At 45.1% G+C, this 27,982-nt stretch overlaps 1 protein-coding gene across 1 annotated transcript in view; it reads right to left on the bottom strand.

The window, feature by feature from the left end:
* Nucleotides 1-5,721, bottom strand: part of cog5 (component of oligomeric golgi complex 5) — a 65,326-nt gene extending 59,605 nt beyond the window's left edge. Inside the window, exons 1-3 of the mRNA XM_041964408.1 lie at nucleotides 5,626-5,721; nucleotides 2,823-2,962; nucleotides 2,539-2,596 (exon numbers count right to left, since the gene is read on the bottom strand). Of these exons, the coding sequence (XP_041820342.1) occupies nucleotides 2,539-2,596; nucleotides 2,823-2,962; nucleotides 5,626-5,671 (244 nt within the window). The 5' untranslated portion in view covers nucleotides 5,672-5,721. The remainder of the gene's footprint in view (nucleotides 1-2,538; nucleotides 2,597-2,822; nucleotides 2,963-5,625) is intronic.
* Nucleotides 5,722-27,982: the final 22,261 nt, after the last annotated feature.

Here is a 27,982-nt window from a genome sequence, read left to right as displayed (position 1 = left end):
GTATTTGTACTCCTCCACGATCTCAATGTCCAGACCCTGGATGCACACCAGTGTAGTCTGTGGTACTTTCCTGTGGAAGTCTATCACCATCTCCTTAGTCTTGCTGGCATTTATGTGCAGGTGGTTAAGTCCACACCAGTCGACAAAGTTAGCAATGACTTCCCTGTATTCAAAATCATTCCCCTGTGATACACATCCAACGATGGCTGTATCGTCAGAGAACTGGAGGTGGCAGCTTTCTGTGTTGTGTCTGAAATCCAATGTGTAGAGGGTGAATAGGAAAGGAGAGAGCACAGTCCCCTGCGGAGCCCAGGTGCTGCAAACTGCTGCATCAGACACACAGTCATGAAGCCTCACATACTGCGGTCTGTTGGTGAGGTAGTCGATGGTCCATGCAGTCTGACAGTCTACTTCCAGCTTCCCCCTCAGCAGTGATGGCTCGATTGCATTAAAAGCACTGAAGAAGTCAAAAAACATGACCCTCACTGTGCTCCCAGTGCTCTCCAGGTGGGAATGAGAGCATAGGAGCCGGAAGATGATAGCGTCTTCCACACCAATGCCTCGTCGATATGCGAATTCTAGGGGGTCCAGCTCGCTGCTCACAAGATGATAGACGTGGTTAGGTATAGTCCTCTCCAGAGTCTTCATCAGGTATGAAGTTAAGGCGACCAGCATGAAGTGGTTGGGCTCCCTGGGATGCACAGTCTTTGGCACTGGTGCCACGCAGGAAGTTCGACTGGAACCCTCTCCAGACTGACTCAGCTTCCTCTGCACCCTCTTAAACCTAGTTCTGTACCCAGACTTAAAAACCCTTTCATCTCGTTCAGTAGGGTTTTCAGTTCAGGGGACACCCACGGACACCTACTGGGTGAAGGTGGAAAGAGCTGTGGACAGGGAAGCAGGGGATGTCTGCATCACATTCTGGGGGGGGGGGGGTCGAGTGGTAGAGATAATGGGGCTCACCTCCACGCACAATCTGGGTTCTGGAACCCAACCCCTCGAGAGAGGCTGGACTCTCTTTTACTCTGGAGTTGCCCACGGTCAGAGGCAGCAGGCTGGTGTGGGCTTGCTCATAGCTCCCCACCTTAGCAGCTAGTGTTGAAGTTTTCGGGGACAGGTGCCTCACTGTTGTTTTGGCCTATAGGCCAAGCAGCAGTGCAGAGTACCCGGCCTTCATGAACTCCATTGGAGTATCGCTGGAAAGTGCTCTGACTGGGGACTCTGACTGGGGATTGTTCTACTGGGGGACTTCAACGCTTCAGCAGCGACAGTGCTACCTGAAGGGGCACGATTGGGAGGAACAGCTTTCCCGATCTGAACCCTAGTGGTAATAATAAATAGTCAAGAGGATGGGCCCTATGCTGTGAAGACTGTCATGGGCTGGATGGTGTGAAGAGGTTTGGCCAAAACCTCTTCAAGATCCACAAGCAAGTCCGACTGCCTTTGGAAAGCAACTGTTGTGTGGCAGAACAGCAAGCTGTTAGTATCAGGGGAAAACTAAGAAAGAATGAAGAAATCTGCCATGCCAGAGGATGAAAAGCATCTTCTCTCAAAACACACAGATTTGCCACTCTGATCTTGCACGATGTTAATCAAACAACTGGACATTGCGGGCGCAACTTCATGTTGTTGCAGCAGACAAATCTTGGACTCCTCAAGCAACCTCAGCCATCAGGTTTCCAGATAAGCCGCCTTTTAACAATCGATTATTTTGGACCCTTTGATTTTAAACAGAGCCGGGGAGCTGTCCAAAGGTATGGTGCAGTGTTTACCTATCTCACCATCAGGGCAGTGCATATAGAGGTAGCAGACAGTCTCAACACCAGATCCTGGATCAACGCCTTGTGCCGATTTGTAAGCAGAAGAAGCCAGGTCATCATCATGTGCGCCGATAACAGCACAAATTTCATTGGTGCAGAAAAGGAGCTGTGAGAGGCCATTGAAACCTTGAACCAGTCACATTGATTTGAACACTGAAAAAGCCTTCCTGAAGAAGGGCATAAAATAGATTTTCAATATTCCAGCCGCCTCTCATCAAGGAGGGGTTTGGGAGCAGCAAATTCGTACTGTATAGGAGGAGGATAGTGAAAGAGCAGATCGTCACAAATGACAGTCTTCAAAGCACAATAAAAGACAGTCCAATCGCAAGCCCATCAGATGATCCACCTGGCTAATGTGGCAAATGATATAAACCATTTCTGATGCCAGTGGAACAGTACGCAGAGTGAAGCTACACACCAAAACCAGCATCTTGGAAAGACCTGAAAAATAAACTGTGCTTGCTGCAAAAAGCAGTGTGAATGAAATAGAACAAAAATATGAAGAAATGTGAAGAAAATAAGGACTGATAAACATGAGTTTTATTGTAGTCTGTTGATATCTGATAACTTAGTATTTGAATTTGATAATGATTCCAGTTTGTTTCATCTCCTGTCATTTGCGTCAGACTGAAGTTACTGTGCCTACAGCTCTTTTGTGGCTTATCTGACATACAGACAGAACATCCCTATAGTAGCATATGTAAATGTGGTGCTTTACCTTCAAGAGACTCTATCCCAGTCGCCTGAGAAAGTAGGTCTTCATGTCTCGCCACAACCTGGAAGGAAGAAAGAAAAATATATATGGATGGGGCTTCATATTAAAGTTATCACTCTCTTTCCTGGGTCATTTGGAGGACACTGATTTACAAGTAGATCGCAATGTGTGCACCATTTTATATGAAGCTCTGAGTAATGAACATATTTTACAATCTTGACTACAGTTAACCCTTCAGACACTCAAGTGTGTCAATGTGGCTGTGTTGTGGTGTGTTGGGTTTGTACCTGGCTGTGCAGCTCCTTGTCAAGCTGACTGATGCCCTGTGCCAGTTTAGCCAGTTGCTCAGCAATAACAGCATGGTGAATAGCCTGAGCTGTGTATGTCTTCACATCAAAGTCCTCTGCCAGGAAATCAGTGTAGCACTCTGTGGACACAGCAGCACATCATCAAACTATTCAGTAAATCATCAAACTATTCAGTATATTCACAGTTAGGACACTATTCCTAAATATCAGCCCTTGGTATATTGCAATGAAAACAAAACCTGAAATTTTCTCCTCTAGTTCTTAAATGAAGCCTTCAGGCTGTTTCTCATTTGTTTTCTGCTTCTCTTCAATCATGTCAACGAGCTGAGGCACAACCGCAGACTCTCAACAAACTGAATCACAACCGAATGTGTCTGTTCAACAGCTGTTGAAAACAGGAAGAGAATATGTTGCTGTCCTTGTGAAGCCTCTTTGTATAGTTTTTCAACACAGGGTCAAAACATATTGCACATATGCAAGTTAGATGGATGGATGGATGGATGGATGGATGGATAGATGGATGGATAGATGGATAGATGGATAGATGGATAGATAGATAGATAGATAGATAGATAGATAGATAGATAGATAGACTTTATTTATCCCAAGCTGGGAAATTGCAGTGCAGCAGCAGCATTACACACAGTGAAATAACTGACAATAAGACTATAAAGAACAAACTATACATTAGCAGCAGTAAAAAGATTATATACATAACAATAATAATAAAATAGCCAAATAGTAAACAGTAGTAAAAAGTATTGCACAAAAAGAATATCAAATAATATCAGAATATCAAGACTATTTATTGATACATACAAGCAATTTGAGAACATACTTTTACATAATTTTGAGTTTAAATGAAAACATGTAGTTCTCTTGACAAATGTCCATGTGCATTTTATTCACCCCCCCAACCTCAGTACCTGGTGGAGCATCCTTTTGCCTTGATAACCTCTAATAAGTGTTTTCTCTAAGTAACTACAAGCGTCTGACACCATTCTTGTCAAATCTTTGACCATTCTTCTCATGCAAAAGCTTCCAGTCCATGCTTCAATTGTTTTCGTTAAATCCCATCAATGATTTTATATGGGATTTAAATCTGGAGTGCAATGAAATTATCTCCTCTCACAGCTTTTGTGACCTCTTTCAGCACACCTTGAACACAACCCTGTGTGGTGTTTATAGAAACACCTCACAGCTGAAGCAAATTAAGGGTTGTTATTGAGTTAAACAAACTTAAGATCATACAGACTAGCAGTAAGTTTTAAAATGAGCAATATTATATAGGGGTTGAATAATTGTGACATGACAGTAGTACATGACAAAATTTCCTGCCACTCTATCATCATTCATTCATTTCCTTAGTTCATTTGCTGTAAGTAATAAAGATTTAAAACAAAATCTCTAGAATATTTGAATATTTCTGATTGCAACATTCAGTGCACACGCACACAGACGCACACACACGAAGGCAAAAATGTTGTACAAATATTCCTTCTATATGTTGTGAATATTCTTCATTCATATCAATCAACTATATCTAGATGTGCACCGTATTGCTACAGTTTTCCAGTTTCAAGGAAACATAGTGGGTGTGTCAGAGATGATACCCAATCAATAGTGACGTGTAACCCCAACATACTAAGGCAGTGAGCTTGTTAACACAACACACCTTGGAGGTGATTTCTGATCAACATTTTGGGCAGAGGTACCAAAAATTGCTTACTTTAAATGATAAATGTCAGATGGTTATTGTTAATGATGAATAAGACAGTACACAGTAGTGCAGTTGATTATCAGAGCACAACCATTTAAAAAATAAATGTCAGTCAAGTTTATCAATCAATTGACAATTTATCACAATTTTTCTGTTCCCATACATTTCATCACTTCCACTATAAATCTGTAAGCATTTTCATCACTTCCATTTTCTTCAATTACTTTTTGTGACTCCTGTCCTTGAGATCACTCATCTTAAATGATAAATGCAATTATTCTTCATCCATGTATGATGGGCGAAATGATGAAAGATGGCTCTTTTATCATCATATTACGACTGTTTTAATTAAACTGCCTTTAAATTAATCACTAGACATTTTAGCATTCAATTTTTCATTTCACTAATTTCATCACGTCCATTTTTATCAATTTATCTTTGCTACTTTCCCTTCTAATTGATAGGGCTATGGTCCTCAAATACAAATCATAAAATACAGTCATATGCTATAAAAAAAACAAACAATGGACTGATGATGCAGCTGTGCCACACGTCATATTTAATTGATGTTGCCTTAAAGATTGCTGCATTTCTCAATGTATCCTCGGTTGGGAGGGACTAAGGCGCTAGAAAAAGACGAAAGTGAGGGAAACAATTTCATTTTGTCAATTTAAAAGACCTGGGATACACCCAACACACTCGTTAAACCGAAACGTATAGACAGCTCTGTCTGCATCTTCCTTGCAGGACTCCAAGCACTTAATTTTTTAGTTTCTGTCACCAATGTAGTTTACAGGTTATACTATTAAAATCAACAGTAGTACAACTGTGCACAAAATGTATTTCCAGTGCCTAGAAGTAGTGGCACTCTACGTTATACGGACGTCATAATAACAAAAAAATAAGAAACGCAATAGCCGGTTATCTCGGAAAGTGCTTTTGGGGTAACTAGCTGCAGGATGAAATGTGAAAATCGGACAAAGCTGCGGATCATATGCATTAGGACGTCGAACACATTCAGACGGTATACAATACCCTCGCCGTTCATAACAATGTTCTTACCATCTTTCAGAAGTGAATTCGTGGAGACTTTTCTCCCGTCCTCCATTTTGGTACTTCCGCATGTGACGTTGAAACTGAGAGCCGGGAGCTTGACGTGTGAGCAGGGCCATTGTAAGAAGTTGCGACACGCTCTGAGCTCGCCACCACGTGGTCACGTGATTCATGTCCCTGATAAATCCGCCCTGTCAACCTGTTTGAATGGTTTCAAGCCGAACAAACAGCATCAGCGACTATATTTGCAGTAATTTTAGGTCAATATGAACACACAGTGTGCATTGATTTCAAGGTGTCGTTGACTGCACTTAAATTCATTATACAGCATTTTTCTGGAAAGTGGTGGAAAGACAGCATTTATCAGTTTTTCAGTGTTTAATTTTGGAGGTATGCCTCCAAAATCAAATCCTCCAATTTCAAAGTACTTGTACTTGGCTTGACTATTTCCAACAGGTACTTTTCTACGTCCACATTTCAGACATAATTACTGTCCTTTTTCTGGACAACATTTGTAACTGAAGTTACTTTGCAGACTTAGATAAACAATAGAAAATATAATCAACAAATAACTTATGATGAAATATTATGGATAAGATTATCCCCAGGCTGAAATTCACAAGCAACTTTTATCTCAGGAACGAGGAGTGTATTTGTCAAGTTCTTTGAAGAATTCTGTATTCAAGTTATTGCTTGACAAGTCACAGAACTCTGCGAGAATCTAAAGGAATAGTTTGACAAGTTATCATTCAAAATGTTGTCATATTGGACCTACATTAAAGAATAACAAAAAACTAGAAATCGGTGTTTGTACCTTGTACCTGTTAAGTTACGGCAACAAAAGGTGCAACACCGCCATCTATTGGCGCAGTAGTTGGTTTGGGTACTGCACAGTGAAGAGGACTTGGCAAGACGTTCTGTTGCACGGTCCGGGATAATTAATTATTTTATTTAACGTTTCAGATGTTTATACTTTATATTTACTGTGTCAAGTACTCACTGTGACCTGCGTTAACTGTTTTGAGCACTTACTGTGAGTTATAAGACCGTAAAATTATGTTTAGAGACTTGTTAATGATGCTAAACTAGCTTAAATGTTTTCCCTCGTGTCAAGTGTTGTTCAGATTGTCCCAAGAATGTGTTGCTAATTTTCCCATGCCACTGCGGTGCTGTATGCTGTGTTGGAGGTAATATTTTGTGTATCTAATTTCTGTATGTAATTTCCTGTATGTAATTGACATTTTATTTTGTACATCAGTCTGTGTGAGCACCCTTTTAATTTGTTCAAATGAAAGGTTCACATTTGTTCATTTAGATTGTTGATGGTCATTTGCTCATCTTTGACTTTAATGTTAATTAACCACTCTTAGCTATTTACTTACATAATGGTAGTGTTCTTAAAAGATATTTTATGTCACATAAAAACTGTATGAGGATTGTTCACTTGTGACTTACAACACAACAATATACACTATAAGATCACGTTAGAATATTTTTATTATTTTATATGAACAGATTTCAGTATTTTATTTCAGTGTTAGTTGTACTGAACAGAGAAAAGAGGACTTCACTGTGATGTTGTTCAGATTGTCCCGAGACTGTCTTGCTAATTTTCCCATGGCACTGGGGTGCTGTATACTGTGTTACAGAAAGGAGCAGTAATAAAAACCCCATAATCCACCTGGTCTGTGGTCTGTAGAAGCAACAGTAGTGTGTAGCTGCATCTCACAGATAGCTGTGACTCGTCACATCTGTATCTAATCTTTCGAGGCCAGTGTAATACTGTTTCTGCCCATGTGATTAAGTGTTTTGTTACTATTTGATAAGACACTTCAAAAATCGGATTTACACTGATCAGTTTCTAAAATCATTAAGTCACCCTCCACTCTCAAACATGTTTTTCTTATTGTGCCTGTTAAAGTTGAATGTTTGGGTTTCACTGTGCAGAGTTTGCCTATGAAAGGCGGTTTTCACATTTGTCTGCAGAAAATATTGGGATTTCAATGAGTAGGAGTAGAAATCTTAAGGACTTTATCAAGATAACCATCTTTTTTTTTGTTTTTTTTTTTGAGGAACAAACAGAAATTATTATTCAAAGGAGATTTTATATACATCTTAAAACATGTTTGGAGGGGATATTTAAAATCTTAAGACTACTTTTCACTAGCAGGAAGTTGATGCTAATTATGTAAGTTAATCAAAGATATGACAAATAATCAATTACATGAGAACTAAAAAAAACTTAATGCATAAAAGATAGGAAAAGGTTTTAATTACCTGACCTTCTGTTAAGAGTGCTGGCCACCTTTCCATTGTGTCTTTCACTGGAGGCTCCAAGTTCACCAACTCTTGTCTTCTCAATGCAAAAGTAAAGTCCATGTTTTTGGTTATTAGAGCAACATTTGGTCTCATCTTCACCATCAGGGAAATTGGGTAGTGGATGCTTCTCTGAGGAGCTTGGCCTTTTCTTTTCCCTTGATTTACAGCCACATCTGTACATCCAGCTCAACGCAGTTTGGTGCAATAGTTTCCCATTTTGAACTTAATGCTATTTTTCCAGCCATTACATCCATTGACAGAGCCTGGTTCAAGGAGGCATGGATGTTTTTGAATCAGTGCAGTTGCAACTGAGCAGAGAGCAGAGAACCTAAGTTATCGGCTGACACAGAGCACAGTTCCTTGCACACACTCGTCTAGCTGCTTAACAGTTTTTTCAAGAGTGACCAGGTCCGGAAGAAGTGGGTGAAGCACAGCAGCATAGCCATGCTGCTGGATTGCACTTGCTCTGCATAATATTGCTAGCTGAATAGAGTGGAGGCAGGAGCGATGTTTTGAGGGAAGATCTCATCAATGTAAAGGCCAAGCACAATCCTCAAGGTCTCAGTCTTAAAAAAAATAATTTCTGTGATAGTGAGTGCCATCTCTGTAAGTGCTGAATCCATCAACAGTGCACTAATTTGTGAAGATTTTATTAAGAACATCAGCTCTGTTTAGTAGTTTTTGCAACATTTTCACAATTGGCACATACAAGAATGATTGTATGTCATTTTTTGTATTCAACTGGCATGACCATAGGAAATTCCCTCTGAAAATATGAGGCTCTTTTACTGGCCATAGAGAGTGACTGACCAGCATCAGTCATTTTCAAGAACAAGTTGTTCTCTTTGTGTCAGGCCAGGACTCAGATCAGGACTCAGACGCAGAGTTCAGTTCACACAGTTCTTTATTGAAAACTCTCAAGTACCAATTCGTTGAGTGTTAAACTAACTAAAACTATTCTAGGCAAAAGACTATATTAATAATTATATCTACAATAAGAAAACAACAAAAAATCGCTCACTAGGAGGAAAAACACTAGATCTTTACAACTATGAAAACTAAGAAACAAAAGACGCTCCCAAAGGAGGAAAACACAAAAGGCTAGGAAATGGATTAGCGAAACTAGATAAGAAATACTACAAACTCAAAATGCACTCCTAACTAAATGGAGGAACTAGACTCAAGGAAACAAAATAAATCCAACAGAAACACTCTCTATACTGAGGAAAACAAATCGGCTAGGAAATATTGCAGGAAAACAAATCAGAAAACTAAATTAGCAAAATTACAAATCAAAACTGTAGGATTTGGATGTGCTCAACCTCTACAAACTGGATGAACCAGGCAGAATCAAAGGGCACAGCAGGATGGAATAATGAGAGCAGCTGACCAGCAATAAGTTTTTTTTTTTCAGAGCTCTAGGTTTTTACTTATTGTCACACGCATAAAACACACAGCTCACAAAAACAGCAGGGCAAAAGAGTCACCAAGGTGCAGGTAATCGTGGCAGATTGCAGCAGATTGCAGCAGCAGAGCAAGAGCTTCAACCTACCTACCTACCCCCCCTTTTCTCACACACTGCACTATTGCTCACCTGGCTTTTATAGCCAATCTCCTCCCACCCCAGTGACACTGTGACCTGCCCACACAACCTAAAACACACACACACACACACACACACATATATATACACATGTATAATTTAACATACTGACACTTATTCTACACAATGCAAATAACTACAGCCTGACAAAGTTAACAAAACCACCTAATACTCTAAATAAACACTAAACAATGACCAAACTCAACAAAAATCCCCCTACACCCCTCCCCTCTCTCCTCTCTGATCCCCCTGCTTAACCTAATTAGGTAAATGGCAACTGCTGGTATGCTGCGACCGCATCTTCATGTGTGCACTCCATGAAGCACGCCCCTAAAGTGGATCTCAGAGAAAGAGAGAGAGAGAGAGAGAGAGAGCAGTTAACTAGTGTCTTTTACAACAAACAAAACAAATAAACTTGCTGTGTCAGTCTGTATTTGTCAATGTGCATGTTTCACTCTTAGTGAGGGGGATGCTTCCCAGCTCCCTCACACTTCTCTCGCCAACCACGTTGCGAGACAGAAAGTCAGCCACCGCGTTCTGCTTCCCTGGCCGGTAGTGGATGGAAAACTGGTACGGTTGAAGGGCTAGGAACCAGCGAGTGACCCGGCTATTAGTATCCTTCAACTGCTCCAACCACTGCAACGCCTTATGGTCCGTCTCCAGCTTGAACTCTCTCACAAGCAAGTAGTACTTGAAGGTGTCGATCGCCCACTTGATGGCCAAACACTCCCAACTCCGCTGCAGTAAGGCATATGCAATTTGCTTAGCAGTGATGTCTCTAAGAGGAAATGCCTCAGGATATCTAGTACTGTAATCACAAATTACAAATATGTAGCGATGTCCTGACTGTGTTCGCTCTAATGGGCCCACAATGTCCATAGCTATCCGACTAAATGGAACCTCAATGACTGGAAGTGGTGGCAATGGAAATTTGGGAACCCTCTTATCCCCAGTTAACTGACAAACTGAGCAAGACTGACAATACTTCTGTACCTGTGTACTCAACCCTGGCCAGTAAAACCTGCTTGCTATCCTATCCAAGGTCTTCTTAGCTCCCAAATGACCCGCCCAAGGAATACTATGGCCTAGCTTTAGCACCTCTTCCCGAAGCTCTTCTGGAACCACCAGCCTTTCACTATCACCTGAATCGGCTTTGTAGTACAACACCTGGTCTCTAAGAAAAAAAACCCTCTTCTGCCACCTGACCCTGCTGCACACAATTTGCTTGTTGGAAGAAACCCTGCAGTGACTCATCCTGTCTTTGTAGCTGTAAAAAATCACAAACGTTATCAGCTTCACCACTCTCTTGCTCTGCTAGCCCTGAGCCAGTTCTAGCTGTCCCTGCCATCTTCTCTTGCTTTTTCTGCCTCCTACTTTTCCTTACTCTTAGGAGAACATTCAAATCCTTGTCAGCTAAACCCTGTATCTCTGGCTCCACCTGGGCTGAAGGCTGGGCAACTAGCTCCTCTGGCCCCTGAACATTCTTATCTGGCCCTGCTTGGTTCCCACTTACTCCCCCTTCCTCCTATTCCTGGGCATGCGTCTGTGACCTAGTGACAATGTTAACTGGTCTACATGACTGGACCAACTCCTGAAGGATGGGAATATCCTGCCCCAAAATAACCTGATGAGCTAAGCTGTCTATAACCCCCACCGACACAAGGTAAGTTTGTCCTGCTACCTCCAGATACACCACCGTCATAGGATAAGCTCTATGGTGACCATGTACACAAGAAATATCAAGGACTGGCTTCCCTAGGGGACCCTCCTTTGGGACCAGTGATGGATGGATTAGTGTCTGTGTACTACTGGTATCAAGTAGAGCTTGAGCTGGTTTACCATTTATTTTAACTGTAGTAACCTGCTGCTTTCCTACCCAGCAACTCTCACTCTGCTTGGGGTGGGGAGCAGTGCAAAAATAAGCAGCTTTAGCTTTCCTGGCTGGACATTCTGGCTTAATATGACCCTCCTGACCACAGTTGAAGCAAACAGGCCTAGCTGATGACTTTGACTTAACAGGAACTACAGACTTTTCAAGTGGCATATCTGACTCTGGCTCCCTAGGACCACCTCCTCCCCCAGACCCAGATGGCTTACCCCGAGCTGCGCTGGACTTCTGTGGAATCTCCAACCGATAGCTCTTGGACCCTCTTCGGGCTGCTAGGAATGTCTCCACCAGTAAAGGTGCATCTCGTGCTGACTGTGGCTCCCTTTCCTTCACCCCCACTCTCAGTTCTGGAGAGAGGGAGCGGTAGAATTGCTCTAGAATGAGGATCTCTCCAATCTGGTCTTTGGTCCTCTCCTCCGGCTGGATCCACTTGTTGTATAAGTCTTTCAGTCGATTGTAAAACTCTCTTGGGTTCTCATGATGACGGATATCAGGCTCTCTGAACCTCTGCCGATAAACTTCTTCATTAATTTCATATTTTACAAGAATGGCTTCTTTTACCTTGGTGTAATCTGCTGTGTCCTCTGCTGCCATGGCCACATATGCTGCACGTGCTTTCCCCGTTAGGTATGGAATCAGCCTTACTGCCCAGTCGACCTCCGGCCACTGATACGCAGATGCCAGGCGCTCGAAGGTGGTCAGGTACTGCTCAACATCATCCTGGACTGGGACACCTGCTCCTCCTCCTGCTAGCCAGAGGAGCTAGTTGCCCAGCCTTCAGCCCAGGTGGAGCCAGAGATACAGGGTTTAGCTGACAAGGATTTGAATGTTCTCCTAAGAGTAAGGAAAAGTAGGAGGCAGAAAAAGCAAGAGAAGATGGCAGGGACAGCTAGAACTGGCTCAGGGCTAGCAGAGCAAGAGAGTGATGAAGCTGATAACGTTTGTGTTTTTTTACAGCTACAAAGACAGGATGAGTCACTGCAGGGTTTCTTCCAACAAGCAAATTGTGTGCAGCAGGGTCAGGTGGCAGAAGAGGGTTTTTGGCCACCACAGCCACCGCCGCGGTGGCTGTGGTGTGCTCTGCTGGGGTTGGCTCTCTGCACCCTGCTGCTGCTCCAGATCATCTCTTAGGTTAGAGGCATCTCTTAGCACTTGAATCTGAATTTGGCGCCACCTTTTTTCTTGTTTGACCACTTCTCTTTCCCACCTTTCACTTAGATCACGCTGGAAGTGAAGACATTGCTGCAACATGCCAGTAACTGAATCCATGTCAGCAGGGCCCAAAGGGCCCTCCCCAGGGTGTACAACCAAGGGCACCCCCCCTGCAGCACCCTCTTCCGGGTTGTCTTCAACCACTTCTGTCTGTGAAACTTTGGTTTGAGCTTCAGGCCCCATACTGTTGGCTCTCAATGCTTTGCTCCTTCAATCTGGCCACGTCTCATCCCACTTCTGACACCAAGTGTAGGGTTTGGATGTGCTCAACCTCTACAAACTGGATGAACCAGGCAGAATCAAAGGGCACAGCAGGATGGAATAATGAGAGCAGCCGACCAGCAATAAGTTTTTTTTTTCCAGAGCTCTAGGTTTTTACTTATTGTCACACGCATAAAACACACAGCTCACAAAAACAGCAGGGCAAACAAAACCACCTAATACTCTAAAGAAACACTAAACAATGACCAAACTCCCCCTACCACCCCTCCCCTCTCTCCTCTCTGATCCCCCTGCTTAACCTAATTAGGTAAATGGCAACTGCTGGTATTCTGCGGCCGCATCTTCATGTGTGCACTCCATGAAGCACGCCCCTAAAGTGGATCTCAGAGAGAGAGAGAGAGAGCAGTTAACTAGTGTCTTTTACAACAAACAAAACAAATAAACTTGCTGTGTCAGTCTGTATTTGTCAATGTGCATGTTTCACTCTTAGTGAGGGGGACGCTTCCCAGCTCCCTCACAAAAACACTCACGAAGAGGAAACAAGGGCTTATGGACAAAACTGTGGCTGTGGCAAGGACAAGGGAGAAGACAGGCTCGGGTGAATCGCTGACAGACAAAGACACACTGGTACAAGACAAGGGAGACAGAGACTATTTAACACATGGAGGGTAATCAGGAACAGGTGGAGACAAATTAAACAACCCCATGACAAGACAAACCTCACAGCAGTGTGACATTACCCCCCCCTCTAGGACCGGCTACCAGACGGTCCAGGCTGCTCGGGATGAATCTGATTAAAGTCTCTGATGAGAGACTTATCAATGATGAAACTTGAGGGAACCCACTGTCTCTCTTCTGGGCCGTACCCCACCCAGTCCATCAGGTACTGCTTGCCCCTGCCCCTGTTGCGTACGGCCAACGGCTTAACCTTGTAGACCGGACCCCCGTCTACCATCTCTGGAGGAGGAGGGGGTGGGGGGGCAGGGACCATGGTGCTTTCCTTGACCGGTTTGACTTGGCTCACATGGAAGGTGGGGTGGACCCGAAGAGAGCGAGGGAGGCGGAGGCGGACAGCAGCAGGACCGACGACGTTGGCGACCGGAAACGGCCCGACGAATCTCGGTGCCAGTTTCAGGGTGGGCACCTAGAGGCGGAGAATCCTGGTCGAGAGCCAGACCTTCTGGCCCGGTTGGTAGGCGGGTGCTGGTCGACGCTTACGGTCTGCTGCTTTCTTGACCCGGTCCCCTTGGCGGATGAGGACCTGTTGGGCTGCTGCCCAGATGCGTCGGCACCTGCGAATCATGGCGTGGGCGGAGGGGACTGAGACTTCGGGTTCCTGATCTGTAAATACTGGAGGGTCATAACCAAAAACGCATTTGAATGGTGAAAAACCAGTGGCTGAAGTGGGTAATGAATTATGTGCATACTCAACCCAGACCAGGTGTTTGCTCCATGTGGAGGGATTCTGGGACACCAGGCACTGGAGGCCGGTTTCCAGCTGCTGGTCGAGGCGCTCAGCCCGGGTGGTAACCTGAAGTCAGGCTGGCTTTGGCCCCAATGAGGCGGCAGAACTACCTCCAGAACCGTGAGACAAATTGGGGCCCCCGGTCTGAGACTATATCTCTAGGGAATCCGTTAATTTTAAATACATGGTCTATCATGATTTCTGCATTTCTTTAGCAGAAGGTAACTTGGGTAAAGCAATAAATCGAGTCATTTTAGAAAATCTGTCTACCACTGTGAGAACTGTGGTGTTGCCTTGAGAAACCGGGATCCCCGTGACGAAGTCCATAGAAATGTCGGACCACGGTCTGGAGTGAATGGGCAGGGGTTGCATCAACCCCATGCATGACCCAGAGGACGGCTTGTTTCTGGCGCAGAATGAGCAAGCCTCTATGTACTCCTGGACCTCCGGCTCCATGGATGGCCACCAGAACCTCCGGGTGATGGCGAACATCGTTTGTTTCACCCCCGGATGACAAGATAACAGCGAGGAGTGAGCCCAGTGGATCACCTGTGGGCGCAGATTAACCGGGACAAATAAACGATTCTCAGGGCACCCACTAGGTGGCGGAGTCACTCCATTAGCTTGCTTGACCTCATTTTCTATTTGCCAAGTTACCGCTCCAACCACACAGGTTCGTGGAAGGATGGGTTCTGGTTCCTTGGCCACAGGCTCGGGGTCGTAGAGTCGAGACAGGGCATCAGGCTTGCCATTCTGGGACCCCGGCCTGTAGGAGAGAGAGAAGGAGAACTGGTTAAAGAATAGCGCCCACCTGGCCTGGCGTGAGTTTAATCTTTTAGCATGACGGATGTACTCAAGATTTTTGTGATCTGTCCAAACTATGAATGGGTGCTCAGCCCCCTCCAACCAGTGCCTCCATTCCTCTAACGCCACCTTGACCGCCAGCAGTTCCCGGTTACCCACTTCATAGTTTCTTTCTGCTTTCAGAGTTCAGATTGGTCTCGGTGTCTGTGGTGACATGAAGAGAAACATGGTTAAAAGTAGACACGTTATTTGCAGGAATCAGAGGGCTCTCACAGTGGTCTTTACAGTCATTGCCCCATCCCATAATCGTCCCCGTTTTCCAGTTTATGTGTTGTGTTTACGCAACCAGGGATAACCTAGGATCAGAGTCTGTGAGGAAGAGTGAAACAAAAAAAGTTCATTGATTCCTTATGACCCTGGATGTGCGTCTCCAGGGCTTCCGTAGTGTGGGTGATCGTCAACAGTTCCTTACCGTCAAGAGCCTTGGCTTGTACTGGTGTCGCCAGAGGCTCGGACTTGAGCCCCAGCTTGTCTGCCAAGTCCCATGCCATCAGGCTCTCATCGACCCCTGAGTCTATGAGCGCCTTTAGGCTAGTGTCAGTGGTGTTGTGTCTTACCTGAACCGGTGTAAATGCTTGTAGAGCAACACCCGCCGAAGCGGATGGGCTCACCGGCTTGGGTCTCTTGGAGGGACATGAGGCAATAAGGTGACCGGACTCTCCGCAGTAAAAGCACCGACCCTCCGTCAGTCTGCGTCGGCGCTCTTCGGGTGTCAGCCGAGTCCGGCCCAGTTGCATGGGTTCGCTACCTCTTTCGGTGAACGAGATGAGACTGAGTGTCGAAGCTCCCGCCGGCTGAGGTTAGAAGCGTGTGGGCCTCCTCCCTCCGATGTCCGGTTACCTCGGTGTCGCTTGAGTTCGTGGATCCTGTTATCTGTTCGGATAGCCAGCGCTATCAACGAGTCCAGGTCCGAGGGGAGGTCCAGGGGAGCCAACATCTCCTGGATGGAGGTGGAGAGTCCTTTCAGGAACACATCGTATAATGCTGTGGAGTTCCACCCACTCTCCGCCGCCAGTGTGCGGAAGTGGATGGCGTAGTCGCTGACGGAGCAGTGGCCTTGTTTTAGGCCACTCAGCTCTCGAGCCTTCTCTCGGCTGGTTGTCACCGGGTTCTCGCCAAAGCCTCCTTAAAGTCCTTTAGGGAGGCGCAGAGTGGCGATTCTCGATCCCACTCTGCTGTAGCCAAAGCCCTCGCTCGACCGGTCAGGTGTGAAATCATTAAGGCAATTTTAAATCGCTCTGTGGGAAACGCTGTTATGCCCAGCTCGTTCAGGAGCATAACAAAAGAGGGAGAACTACACAGCAACCAGTTAAATTAACCAAATATTTATTACACAAGCAACACAAAGAAAACTAAATCACAAAGAAGCAAAAGAGCCACAAGAACACAACCCAAAAACCAAACAACATTACGCTGGGGTGCCTGGAAAGCACACGTCATCCTGATGAGAGAGAGCCATCTTTGGCACAGCCAGGCATATATAGAGGAGGCTGCAGGTGAGGTGAATCTCCCAACGAGGTGGGTGGAGCCAGACAAGAACCTGGGGAGGAAGGAGCACAGGCAGGCCAACAAGAACACACAAGATGGCTGAGGCCATCACACCCTCCCCCATAAACACAAGACCCCACTAACAGGGTCTTGTGTAAAATCAGCCCGGTGCCCGAGAAAGCGCATCAGCCAGTACATTATCACTGCCTTTAATGTGACACACATTCAGTGTATAAGGCTGTAGAAATAGCAGCCACCTCATGAGCCTACTATTTGCATTGTGCATAGTGTTCAAAAAGGTCAACGGGTTATGGTCAGTGTAAACTGTCACAGGCAGTGATGGCCCAACATACACCTCAAAAAATTTCAGGGCCCAAATCAAAGCCAAAGTCTCCTTTTCAATGACTGAGTAATTCAGTTGATGACAATTGAACTTACGTGAAAAGAAGCAGATAGGATGATCAACTCCCCCATCTCCTTCCTGCAGGAGCACTGCCCCAGCACCAACCTCACTTGCATCCACCTGGATTTTAAAAGGTTTATGGAAGACTGGAGCTGAGAGCACAGGAGCGGAGCACATCAGATTTTTCACACGTTCAAATGCAGCATGACAGTGGGATGACCAATAAAAATGTGTATTTTTCTTTAGTAGGTTTGTCAGTGGAGCCACCACTGTGGAGAAATTGGGGCAAAAACTGCGGTAATACCCCACCAATCCAAGGAACCGCATCAGTTCTCTCTTAGATGCTGGTACTGGATATTTAATAATAGCCTCCACCTTAGCCTGTACTGGACGAACTTCACCCTGGCCAACCACCTTACCAAGATAGGTTACTGTTGCCTTAGCAAACTCACACTTTGCTAAATTGACAGTTAAATTCGCCTGTGCCAACCGGTCAAGCACTGCACATAAACGCTGGACATGACTGTCCCACGTATTGCTGACCACCACAACGTCATCCAAATAGGCTGAACACCCTGCTGAACCAGCTAGCACCTTGTTCATGAGGTGCTGAAAGGTTGCTGGAGCATTTCGGAGACCAAACGGCATCACAGAATAAGAAAACAAACCCCAAGGTGTAATAAAAGAGGAAATTTCCTTGGCCCTGGCTGTCTTTCTTACCATCTAACATGGGGGTTGCAATGAAAATTTCATTGACATGTGCAATGACAATAAAGACTCTTGAATCTTGTTGAATCTTGAATCAGTGGCACCTGCCAATAACCTTTCAGAAGATCCAATTTGGTCACAAATTTAGCACCACCCACTTGATCAATGCAGTCCTCAATGCGAGGAAGTGGATAACAGTCAGGCTTGGTGACTGCATTAACTTTTCTAAAATCTGTGCCAAATCTGTCTGACCCATCCGCCTTATCTGCCAACAGGCATGGAGAGGCCCAGCCTGATCATGATGGTTCTGCCAGCCCATGTTGCAGCAAATACTCCACCTCCCTCTCCATACGCTCGCGTTTCTCCACCGGCACCCTGTAAGCACGCTGCCTCACTGGTAGAGCATCCCCCACGCCTATTTCATGCTCAATCATATTAGTGCGTGATGGCGTATCTGAAAAAAGGGACAAATGAGACAGAAGCACTTTCACCAAATCTTCCTGCTGAGTATTTGACAGATAACTAAACTGACTGGGAAGACAGTTCAAATATTCTGAATTCTTAAGCTTTCCAGTCAGAATGGGCTCAGAAGGGACATCAAAATCATCTAAAGGCCCTACACCAACTGTGGCCACTGATTTAACACCGCCGCCTATAGGAAATGTGTCACCCTCTTTTATAGCAGAGGGAGCTAGAAAGGGTTTCAACAAGTTTACATGGCACCACTGCACTCTCTTTCTCCTGTCAGGCGTGGCAATCAAGTAATCCCTGTCAGACATCCTGCTTTTCACTGTGTAAGGCCCGCTAAATTTTGCCTGAAATGGCGAGCCAACCACAGGCAACAAAGCCAGAACCTGATCCCCCAGCTCAACCAACCTGGTCTCTGCTTTTTGGTCAAAGATTTTCTTCATTTTTCTTTGAGCTCCACCAAGATTCTTATGAGCAGTAGCACAAGCAAAATGCAGTCGACAACGAAAACCATTTACATAATCCAAAATATTCTCAGGGGGCTCCCTAGGCTTCAAATCACGCCCCAGAACTGCTAGTGGACCCCGAACAGCGTGTCCGAACACCAGCTCATTTGGACTGAAACCAGTACTAGTCTGTGACACCTCGCGAATTGCCAACAACAACCATGGCAGGCCTTCTTCCCAATCCTGAGAAAGCTCAGTACAGTAGGAACGCAACATAGATTTTAACGTTTGATGAAAACGTTCCAAAACACCCTGGGACTCAGGATGGTAGGCACTGGAAACATGATGTTGAACCCTCAACTGTTTTAACACCTGAGCAAAAGTGCGGGACATAAAATTACTGCCCTGGTCAGTTTGCACCACTTTTGGAACACCAAAAGTTGAAATGAAGGAAGTCAGCGCCTTCAGCACTGGTTTGGCTTTTATGGAGCGCAACGGAAATGCGGCAGGATAGCGTGTACTCTGACACATCACTGTCAACAGGTACTGGTTACCTGCCTTACTCTTTGGAAGCGGGCCCACGCAATCAAGCAACAAATATTCAAAAGGCTTCTCAACAACAGGGATTGGGTGCAGGGGAGCTGGCTTGAGCTTTTGATTGGGCTTTCCGGTCAGTTGACAGGTTTTGCAGGTTTTACAGTATTTAGCAACATCCTTCTTCAGACGAGGCCAGAAGAAGTGGCGAAGCACTTTATCATAAGTTTTCTTCACACCAAGATAGCCTGCCACCCCATCATGTGACGTGCTTAACACTACATCTCTGAGCTTTAGAGGTACCACAACCTGAACCACACTGTCAACCTGTACCCCACTCACCACACGAACCCACTTCCTCAACAGTAACCCATCACTGAGAACATAAACACTGGAGACACCCTTGGGCTCACCCACTGAATCGACCATCTCAAACAAAGGCTTCAATGTAGCATCTGCAGCCTGTTCTTTAATGCACTCATCCCTAGAAAATGCAGGCAAAGGGATGGAAAAAAGCTTACATAATTCCTGTCCCTTAAAGAGACCTGTTTGAGACTGACCCTGTTCTGAAAACTCAGACTGCTCTGACAGGGCTTTACTCCTAGCCCGGGTCACAGCACAGGAAGAGGACACCTTAGGGTGCTCTTTAACACCCCCCTCAGGTTCTTTGGGCCCCTGCAAGACTGAATCCACATACACAAGTGGTGGACCATCTTTCCAGATTTTTGACCCTGCCAAATCATTGCCTAGAATGATGTCAACCCCCTCAACTGGCAACTGAGGACGAACGGCCATGTCAATTTCGCCACACACCAGATCGGATTCAAGATGGAAACGGTGCACAGGAACCCAGAGTGTAACCATTCCAACACCCAGTACAGGAGCTTTCTCAACTGTAGCTGTATGGGCTGAAAAAAGCAGAACAGTACTCAAAATAAGGCTCTGATTAGCCCCCGAGTCCCTCAGAATTTTAACCGGTACCCTCCCCTGTCCATCTAAAGACACAAAACCATCTGAGACAAAAGGTGTATACAACTCATCTACATATTTAGATGACACAGTCCCCGATGGATAAACAGACTCAGACCTGCCACTTTGAAGTGCAGAGGACACCAGGCCAGCTGACTTCACATGCACACTGGAATCTGCTGGTTTCTGAACAGGTTTACTAATTGGACACTCCCCTTTCCAGTGTCCCTTGTTCCTACAGGCATGACAAATCCTGGCTGGATCAAACTTCCCATCTGTCCCTGGAACATGCCTGACAGCCGCATGATGAACTTCATGAGCTACTGGAGGCTTATTAGGCCTAAGTCTAAAACTCTCCCTCCGATGTCCCTCTACTGGCCTGGCCCCCACCAAGCCACTGCCATGTGTTAAAACAAACTCATCTGCCAACACTGCTGCTGCGGCTGCTGTTTTAACCTTTTTTTCGTTAATATAAGTGGCCAAGTGGGCAGGCAATGTATTCTTAAACTGTTCTAACACAATCAAATCACTCAAGTCATCATATGAATCTACCCCGGATGCTGAACACCAACGGCTGAAATGGGTTGAAATATCTTGAACAAATTCAACATGGCTTTGCTGGTCCCTTCTCTTCCAGGTCCTGAACCTCTGTCTGTATGCTTCTGGCACCAGTTCGTATGCTTTAAGAACTGCAGCTTTAACCTTACCATAATTGGCACTGTCAACAGCACTGAGGGCAGAAAAAGCTCTCTGGGCCTTGCCTGTAAATATACAGTGCAGCATTAAGGTCCGATGGGCATCCATCCACCCCCTAACATCTGCTACCCGTTCAAACAAAGCAAAAAAAGTATCAGGATCTTTTTCATCAAATTTTGGCAACAAACGTAAATTTTCAGCAACATCAAAACCATGATGCACCCCTGGAACGTCACTTCTACCCTCCTTCATTAGCTCCAACCTCAACCGTTCTATTTTGACCCTTTCCTTATCTAATGCTGCTGCAGCCCTCAGCCTCTCTTGCTCCAACTCAAATTGGAATCTGTCCCTCTCCAGCTTTGCCTTTTCCTTCTCTAACCGCAGACATTGCTCAAACGACCAAGCCCCATTCCCAACACCTGGACCCACAGAAGCTGCTGGAGCCTGATCCTCCTCCAGAAGTTTAGCAGATACAGCTAGCCCCTCAACAATGCCCCGTAGCTCAGCCTTTTTTGGCACCCCCTCAGCTTTAGACCAACCTAAATGTACCGCCAAGTCAACCAAATCTGATTTGGCAAATTGAGATAAAGTGCTATAAGATGGCCGCTGAAGGAACTCTGAAACCAGTGTATTACTGTGCTCAGTATCCATGTTAACCATTAACCTAAGTTTCACCCAGTATAAACTCTATGGACTTCATCCAAAAGAGAAAAAAGTACAAGTCACACAGTATACAGCCACAGGGAGATTGAGAAATAAAGGAGCGCCCCCTCCTCACTGCCTAACCCAAACTGACTAACTACACCCTAGTCTTCATGTGCGTACTGGTGGCGGGTATTTATGCACCTAAAAACCGTCTGTATTGGGGAGACAACTTGTCCCAGCCAATACTTAGGGGGTGCTCCCGAGACAACTGCTACTAACCACGCGGACAACACACAAAAATAACAAACAGCCCTGTAAAGGGAAAAAAAAAAAAAAAAAAAAAAAAAAGAGCAACCCCTCCTTGTGAGAGGACTGCCACTACAGCCTATCTGGGGGATGCAAATGCTCCAGCCAAACAGCACTATGTGGCCCAGCCATTCAGCCACAAACTCCCCACAGCCATACACAGCACAACTTAAAGCCACTGTTCTCCTTGAATGCACCTTACATGCAGGTCACAAAAGAAAGAGAATGATTCCATTTACCCCAACCTAGTTAACATTACACTCATAGAAACAAGCCACTGTGAGCATCCCAACTTTACTGCTGCACAACACCAAAACACTAACACTATCAGGTTCAAAATTGGACGAGCCCCCACATGTTATGCCCAGCTCGTTCAGGAGCATAACAAAAGAGGGAGAACTACACAGCAACCAGTTAAATTAACCAAATATTTATTACACAAGCAACACAAAGAAAACTAAATCACAAAGAAGCAAAAGAGCCACAAGAACACAACCCAAAAACCAAACAACATTACGCTGGGGTGCCTGGAAAGCACACGTCATCCTGATGAGAGAGAGCCATCTTTGGCACAGCCAGGCATATATAGAGGAGGCTGCAGGTGAGGTGAATCTCCCAACGAGGTGGGTGGAGCCAGACAAGAACCTGGGGAGGAAGGAGCACAGGCAGGCCAACAAGAACACACAAGGTGGCTGAGGCCATCACAAACGCATAGGGAGAGAGTTCAAAATGAATAGAGCAGTCTATCATGAATGCCTTGCACTGACCCGGTTCTCCGGAAATAGCGTTCCGGTGGAGCAAGTTCGGGTCCAACTCCGGCGACGGGGAAACTAGGAGCCGGTGAACTGCGGGAGTTCTGGTGGGTTGACCGAGGTGACCAATCAGGTCCTGAACCTGTGATGGCAGCTGATCTAGCTGCGACGCCATGGCTGCCTGAAACTTTTCCTGACGGGAAAGACAAGATGACATGAACCGCGGCGGTGAGCTGGCTGGTCTCTGCTGAGTCCATGCTGGCAAGTGTGTACTGTCAGGCCGGGACTCAGATCAGGACTCAGACGCAGAGTTCAGTTCACACAGTTCTTTAAGTACCAATTCGTTCGAGTGTTAAACTAACTGGCTATGAAAATTATTCTAGGCAAAAGACTATATTAATAATTTTATCTATAATAAGAAAACAACAAAGAAACAAAAAATCACTCACTAGGAGGAAAAACACTAGATCTTTACAACTATGAAAACTAAGAAACAAAAGACGCTCCCGAAGGAGGAAAACACAAAAGGCTAGGAAATGGATTAGCGAAACTAGATAAGAAATACTACAAACTCAAAATGCACTCCTAACTAAATGGAGGAACTAGACTCAAGGAAACAAAATAAATCCAACAGAAATACTCTCTATACTGAGGAAAACAAATCGGCTAGGAAATATTCTAGGAAAACAAATCAGAAAACTAAATTATCAAAATTACAAATCAAAACACTCACGAAGAGGAAACAGGGGCTTACGGACAAAACTGTGGCTGTGGCAAGGACAAGGGAGAAGACAGGCTCGGGTGAATCGCCGACGGACAAAGACACACTGGCACAAGACAAGGGAGACGCAGACTATTTAACACATGGAGGGTAATCAGGAACAGGTGGAGACAATAGGTAATCAGGGCGGACACACGGGACACATGAGGAAGGGCAAGTGCTCTGAAACGAGTGGAGTTAGACCTTCAAAATAAAACAGGAAATGACAAGCTAACAACCCCATGACAAGACAAACCTCACCGCGGTGTGACACTTTGACAGCATTCACATCTTTCTCACAACTGAATCGTGACTGACACCATGCTCATTGAGAATTTACTAAATGGCATTATGCAAAAGGGGCTCTGAGAGAAGAACAAGCTGATTTAGCTTTGAATTACCTCCTGTACTGCCATGTCAGATAAATGCAAGACTGCCAGCAGTTTAAGAAAGAGTGAGGCTAAATTATGCTCAAGTTGATGCTGTAAGTGATCTGAGCTTCGCTCTCATTTTTGTCTTGGTCTGTATCCGGTAAAGATGCCCGAGCCACCTCAGCTGGCTCCTCTCAACGTGGAGGAGCAGCGGCTCTACTCTGAGCTCCCCCCGAGTGACAGCGCTCCTCACCCTATCTCTAAGGGAGCGCCTTTCGGCTCAGCTCCTTCTTCACCACGACAGACTGGTACAACGACTGCATTACTGCAGCTGCCGCACCGATTCGCCTGTCAATCTCACATTCCATCCTTCCCTCACTCGTGAACAAGACCCCAAGATACTTAAACTCCTCCACTTGAGGCAGGATCTCTCCTCCAACCCGGAGGGGGCAAGCCGAGAACCATGGCCTCGGACTTGGAGGTGCTGATTCTCATCCCAGCCGCTTCGCACTCGGCTGCAAACCGTCCCAACACATGCTGGAGGTCCTGGTTCGAAGAAGCCAACAGGACAACATCATCCGCAAAAAGCAGAGATGAAATTCTGTGGTCCCCAAACCAGACTCCCTCCGGCCCTTGGCTGCACCTAGAAATTCTTTCAATAAAAATAATGAACAGAACCGGTGACAAAGGGCAGCCCTGCCGGAGTCCAACATGCACTGGGAACAGGTCTTACTTACTGCCGGCAATGCGAACCAAGCTCCTGCTCCGGTCATACCTTTAAAATGCTGTTTCATATGGACGCTTCAGAGTGATTTCTTGTTAGATGCACTTTTAGGGCATTAGATGACTTGAACACAGACAGGTCTGGAATTGGAGTAGTTCTGGCATAGTGACAGGGATGTCCTTCTGCCTCGCCAAGGACCAGATTCTGACTGGATCAGGTTCAAATTATGAGTCTTTATATTCTTTATTCTCTTTACAGATCAAAAAGTCCGGGCGAGTCCTTCCGAACAATACTAAAATTCTGCTCTGAACATCACCTTTTATGCTATTGTCAGGGGCCACATCCTGACTATTGCCATGCCATATGGTTTGGCCACATCCTTTTTTGTTATTTTACATTTGACTCTAATTCTATTCTGTTCTATTGGTGTTTCGTTGTTTGGGGGCTTTCCCCCTGATTCCCTCTGGATGCCCTCTGTTACCTAATTTCTATTGGGAATTTTCCACTGTAGCTTTTGGGGATTTTCCACTGAGATCCCTTCGGCATCAGTATCTATTGGGATCTTAGGAACTTTCTAAATGACTGCTTTGTACTAGCTTTAGCAAGTTATCTCTATTGTAGTGTTTTTATTGGTGTCCAGCCAACTATTAGGACATCTTTTAAAATATAGAACAGAACATAGGCCAAGCAAAACAGAGATAGTGAAATTACTTACTAACTAAATAGACATATGACTCACTAAGCAAACAGAGATTTCACCAAGTAAACAGAGATATTATTTCTTAAACATACAAAGATATGATTCAAAACAGAGATAAGACTAGACTCCAGAAGAGTATATTTACAAGGATCCTCTTTATGTGCCCGTCTCCCCCATGCCTCTGAGCACAGAGCAGAGCACACTGAGCACAGAGCAGAGCATGACAGTCAAACAGAACACACTCATAAGTATTGTAAATTTCAATTCAGTAGAGATTATGAAACACCAGGATGTGACAAAGGTTATATGAGAGTGCAGGTATTGTGAGTATGTTGATCAGAGTGAAGAATTGATGTGATGTGAAGCGTTGGAATCGCTCAGCTGTGGCATAAGAAGAAATGGAACGGCCATGGGGCAGAACACCCCTGCAATGACCGTATAGGATATCATTGGCTTAGGACTCCTCGACGTCGGCAGAGACATTTTGCAAGGCTTGCTGAGCCTCGTATTTAATGCCTCCCGAGCCATCTGTCATCGTCGGAGCCTCCTCCTCTGGTGTCTCAAACCAAGTTGAGGAAAAACCCACGAAAGACAAGATATTCATCATTGCTGAGCTCACCCAGCTGTAGGATTCGTTCCAGTGATGCATCAAATGCCTATAGTAGGAGGACCATTCAACACAGGCATTCGGATTGGTGGCAGACTTGGTGCCCAGGTGGGGATTGGCATCTGCAACGGGGTCACCACAGTTCTTAAGGGTTGCCCAGGGTGGTTAGTCGGTAGTCCACCCATGAAGGTAACTGGGCGCAACAGTTGAGCTCTGCAAAACATGTGACAGATATATCACACTTCCTGTTGTCAAATCCGGGCAATCGCACAAATATAGGCTTACATTTGGCATTGTAGCATGCTATGCGTGTTTCTTTACTTACTTGTCTAGCCGAATAATTCTTCCACTGATAAAACATATTGTTTTCCCATCCCAAAGTTTTCCACTTTCTAGCCTGGAGTGGCTCAGAAAATGGGACTCTGTGTCTACTTCGTTTTTTTTGCCAATTTTCATCATGTTTTCCGCCAGACTTTTGGTCATGGTCCTATATGTCTCGGTTTCAGCATTTTGAGCAGCGTAATGTTAAAGTTATCACACCTGCAGTTTTACATTGTTCACTCATTGGAAAGACATGTATGCGCTCATGGCTTGATTGTATATGTTCTCACTGTTGTACACAACCTCTGTACCATTGTTAGCTATCAGTGGTTTCTGCAATGCTATTACTGTCCCTGCTGCTAATGCACATTCAATCAATAAATATCTGTTTGGTTGTGAGTGTTGTGTTGCTTGGGTCCAGATTGTAGTGCAGTGCAGCCATAATAATACTATTGCTATCAATATCCCTATGCCCATCTGCAACCATCTAGTCTGTCTATCTCACAGACTCGCTTGGATCTTGTGCTCTGCAGCAGTGGTTAAGATGAAACCAAACCGTCTTACCTTGTACTTTAAGAGCAGTTGGGGAAGCTAGGATAACCTTATAAGGACCTTCATGTCTGGGCTGGTCCCACTTTCTTTAGAACACTTTGACGTATACCCAGTCTCCTGGTGTCACCTTCTGCAACGGTGGTGGTATTTGTGCCTCTCTGTCCTCTGCTGCTTCCTCAGTCTGTTGAAACACAGCTTTATGTATTTGAGTTAAATGCTTCAAATATGCTCCCAACTCTCTTTCACATTGCTCTAGAGGAGGCCCTTGGTAAGGTCCTCTAAGATATGGTACAGGCATTGGTCTACCAGTCATCATTTCATGCGGTGCTAGATGTGTTAGTTGGTTAGTTTGAGATCTCATAGACATTAGAGAGACATCTGAAATGTATCTGGAAAACCAAATCTTGGGAACACTTCTTTACATAGAAACATAGCTGCTGAGTTGGCATACGGCCCTTTTGTTGGGACGGCTTCAAACCATCTTTGCTCATAAATACCAGCATGATGTTGTGCTTCAATTAATGAAGACAGTGTGGTGAGGGGCTCACAATCTTCTGCTACCAACAAAGGTCCAATGCTTGTTTCAGTAGCTGCTCGTTTAGCTGCTTCATCAGCTATGTTGTTACCCTTGGCTATCAGTGAGTCAGTTTTCTTATGAGCTGGGCATTTGATAATGGCTAAGGCGGAGGGGAGATGGATGGCTTCCAATAGAGCGGAAATGGCTGCACCATGAGTTACAGGAGTGCCATCTGCTCTTTTAAAACCACTTTGTTGTCCACTCTTGTTCCAGGTGAGAACTTTGTGGTAGTCGAATCCAGTATGCAGCTGATTGGTCTGATTTCGTTGTGTCTTTAGCTCTTAATGATGGCATCATTGTTGCAGAGAGTTCGTCTGGCAGATCCAGCCAAATACCATCAAGAGTACACATACTTTTAGCTTTTAGTGGGCATAGAATGTCTTCCTAAGAGGTTAACTGGCGTTTGGTGTGAGTATAAGAGTGGTGCTATGACAGTTTTTCCTGCTATTAACAGGTTGTGTGAAGGGAATAATTTGAGTTTTCCCAGAGAAATCTACAGTTTTTACTGATGAGCCAGAGAGGGGGAGAGTGGAGCCAGGCCTTCCTATACAGGAATATGTAGCTCCTGTGTTCTTGTATGGTGACAGGTATTGTTGGCTCATCGTGTGGTTGCATTGAAACTGCTGGTGCCATTATTTCCCCCTCTGGCTTCTCTGGGCCTCCCTATGGCCAATATCTAGCGGGTCCGGTCCATGTATTGTCTGGACAGTCTTTGCGGTGTTGTCCCTGCTTGCCACATCTCCAACATGCACCTCTCTCATTAGGT

The sequence above is a fragment of the Chelmon rostratus genome, chromosome 22, assembly GCF_017976325.1.
Source record: "Chelmon rostratus isolate fCheRos1 chromosome 22, fCheRos1.pri, whole genome shotgun sequence".
Lineage (NCBI taxonomy): Eukaryota > Metazoa > Chordata > Actinopteri > Chaetodontiformes > Chaetodontidae > Chelmon > Chelmon rostratus.
Note: the sequence above shows the minus strand (reverse complement) of the source record. Positions and strands in the feature narration are given on the sequence as shown.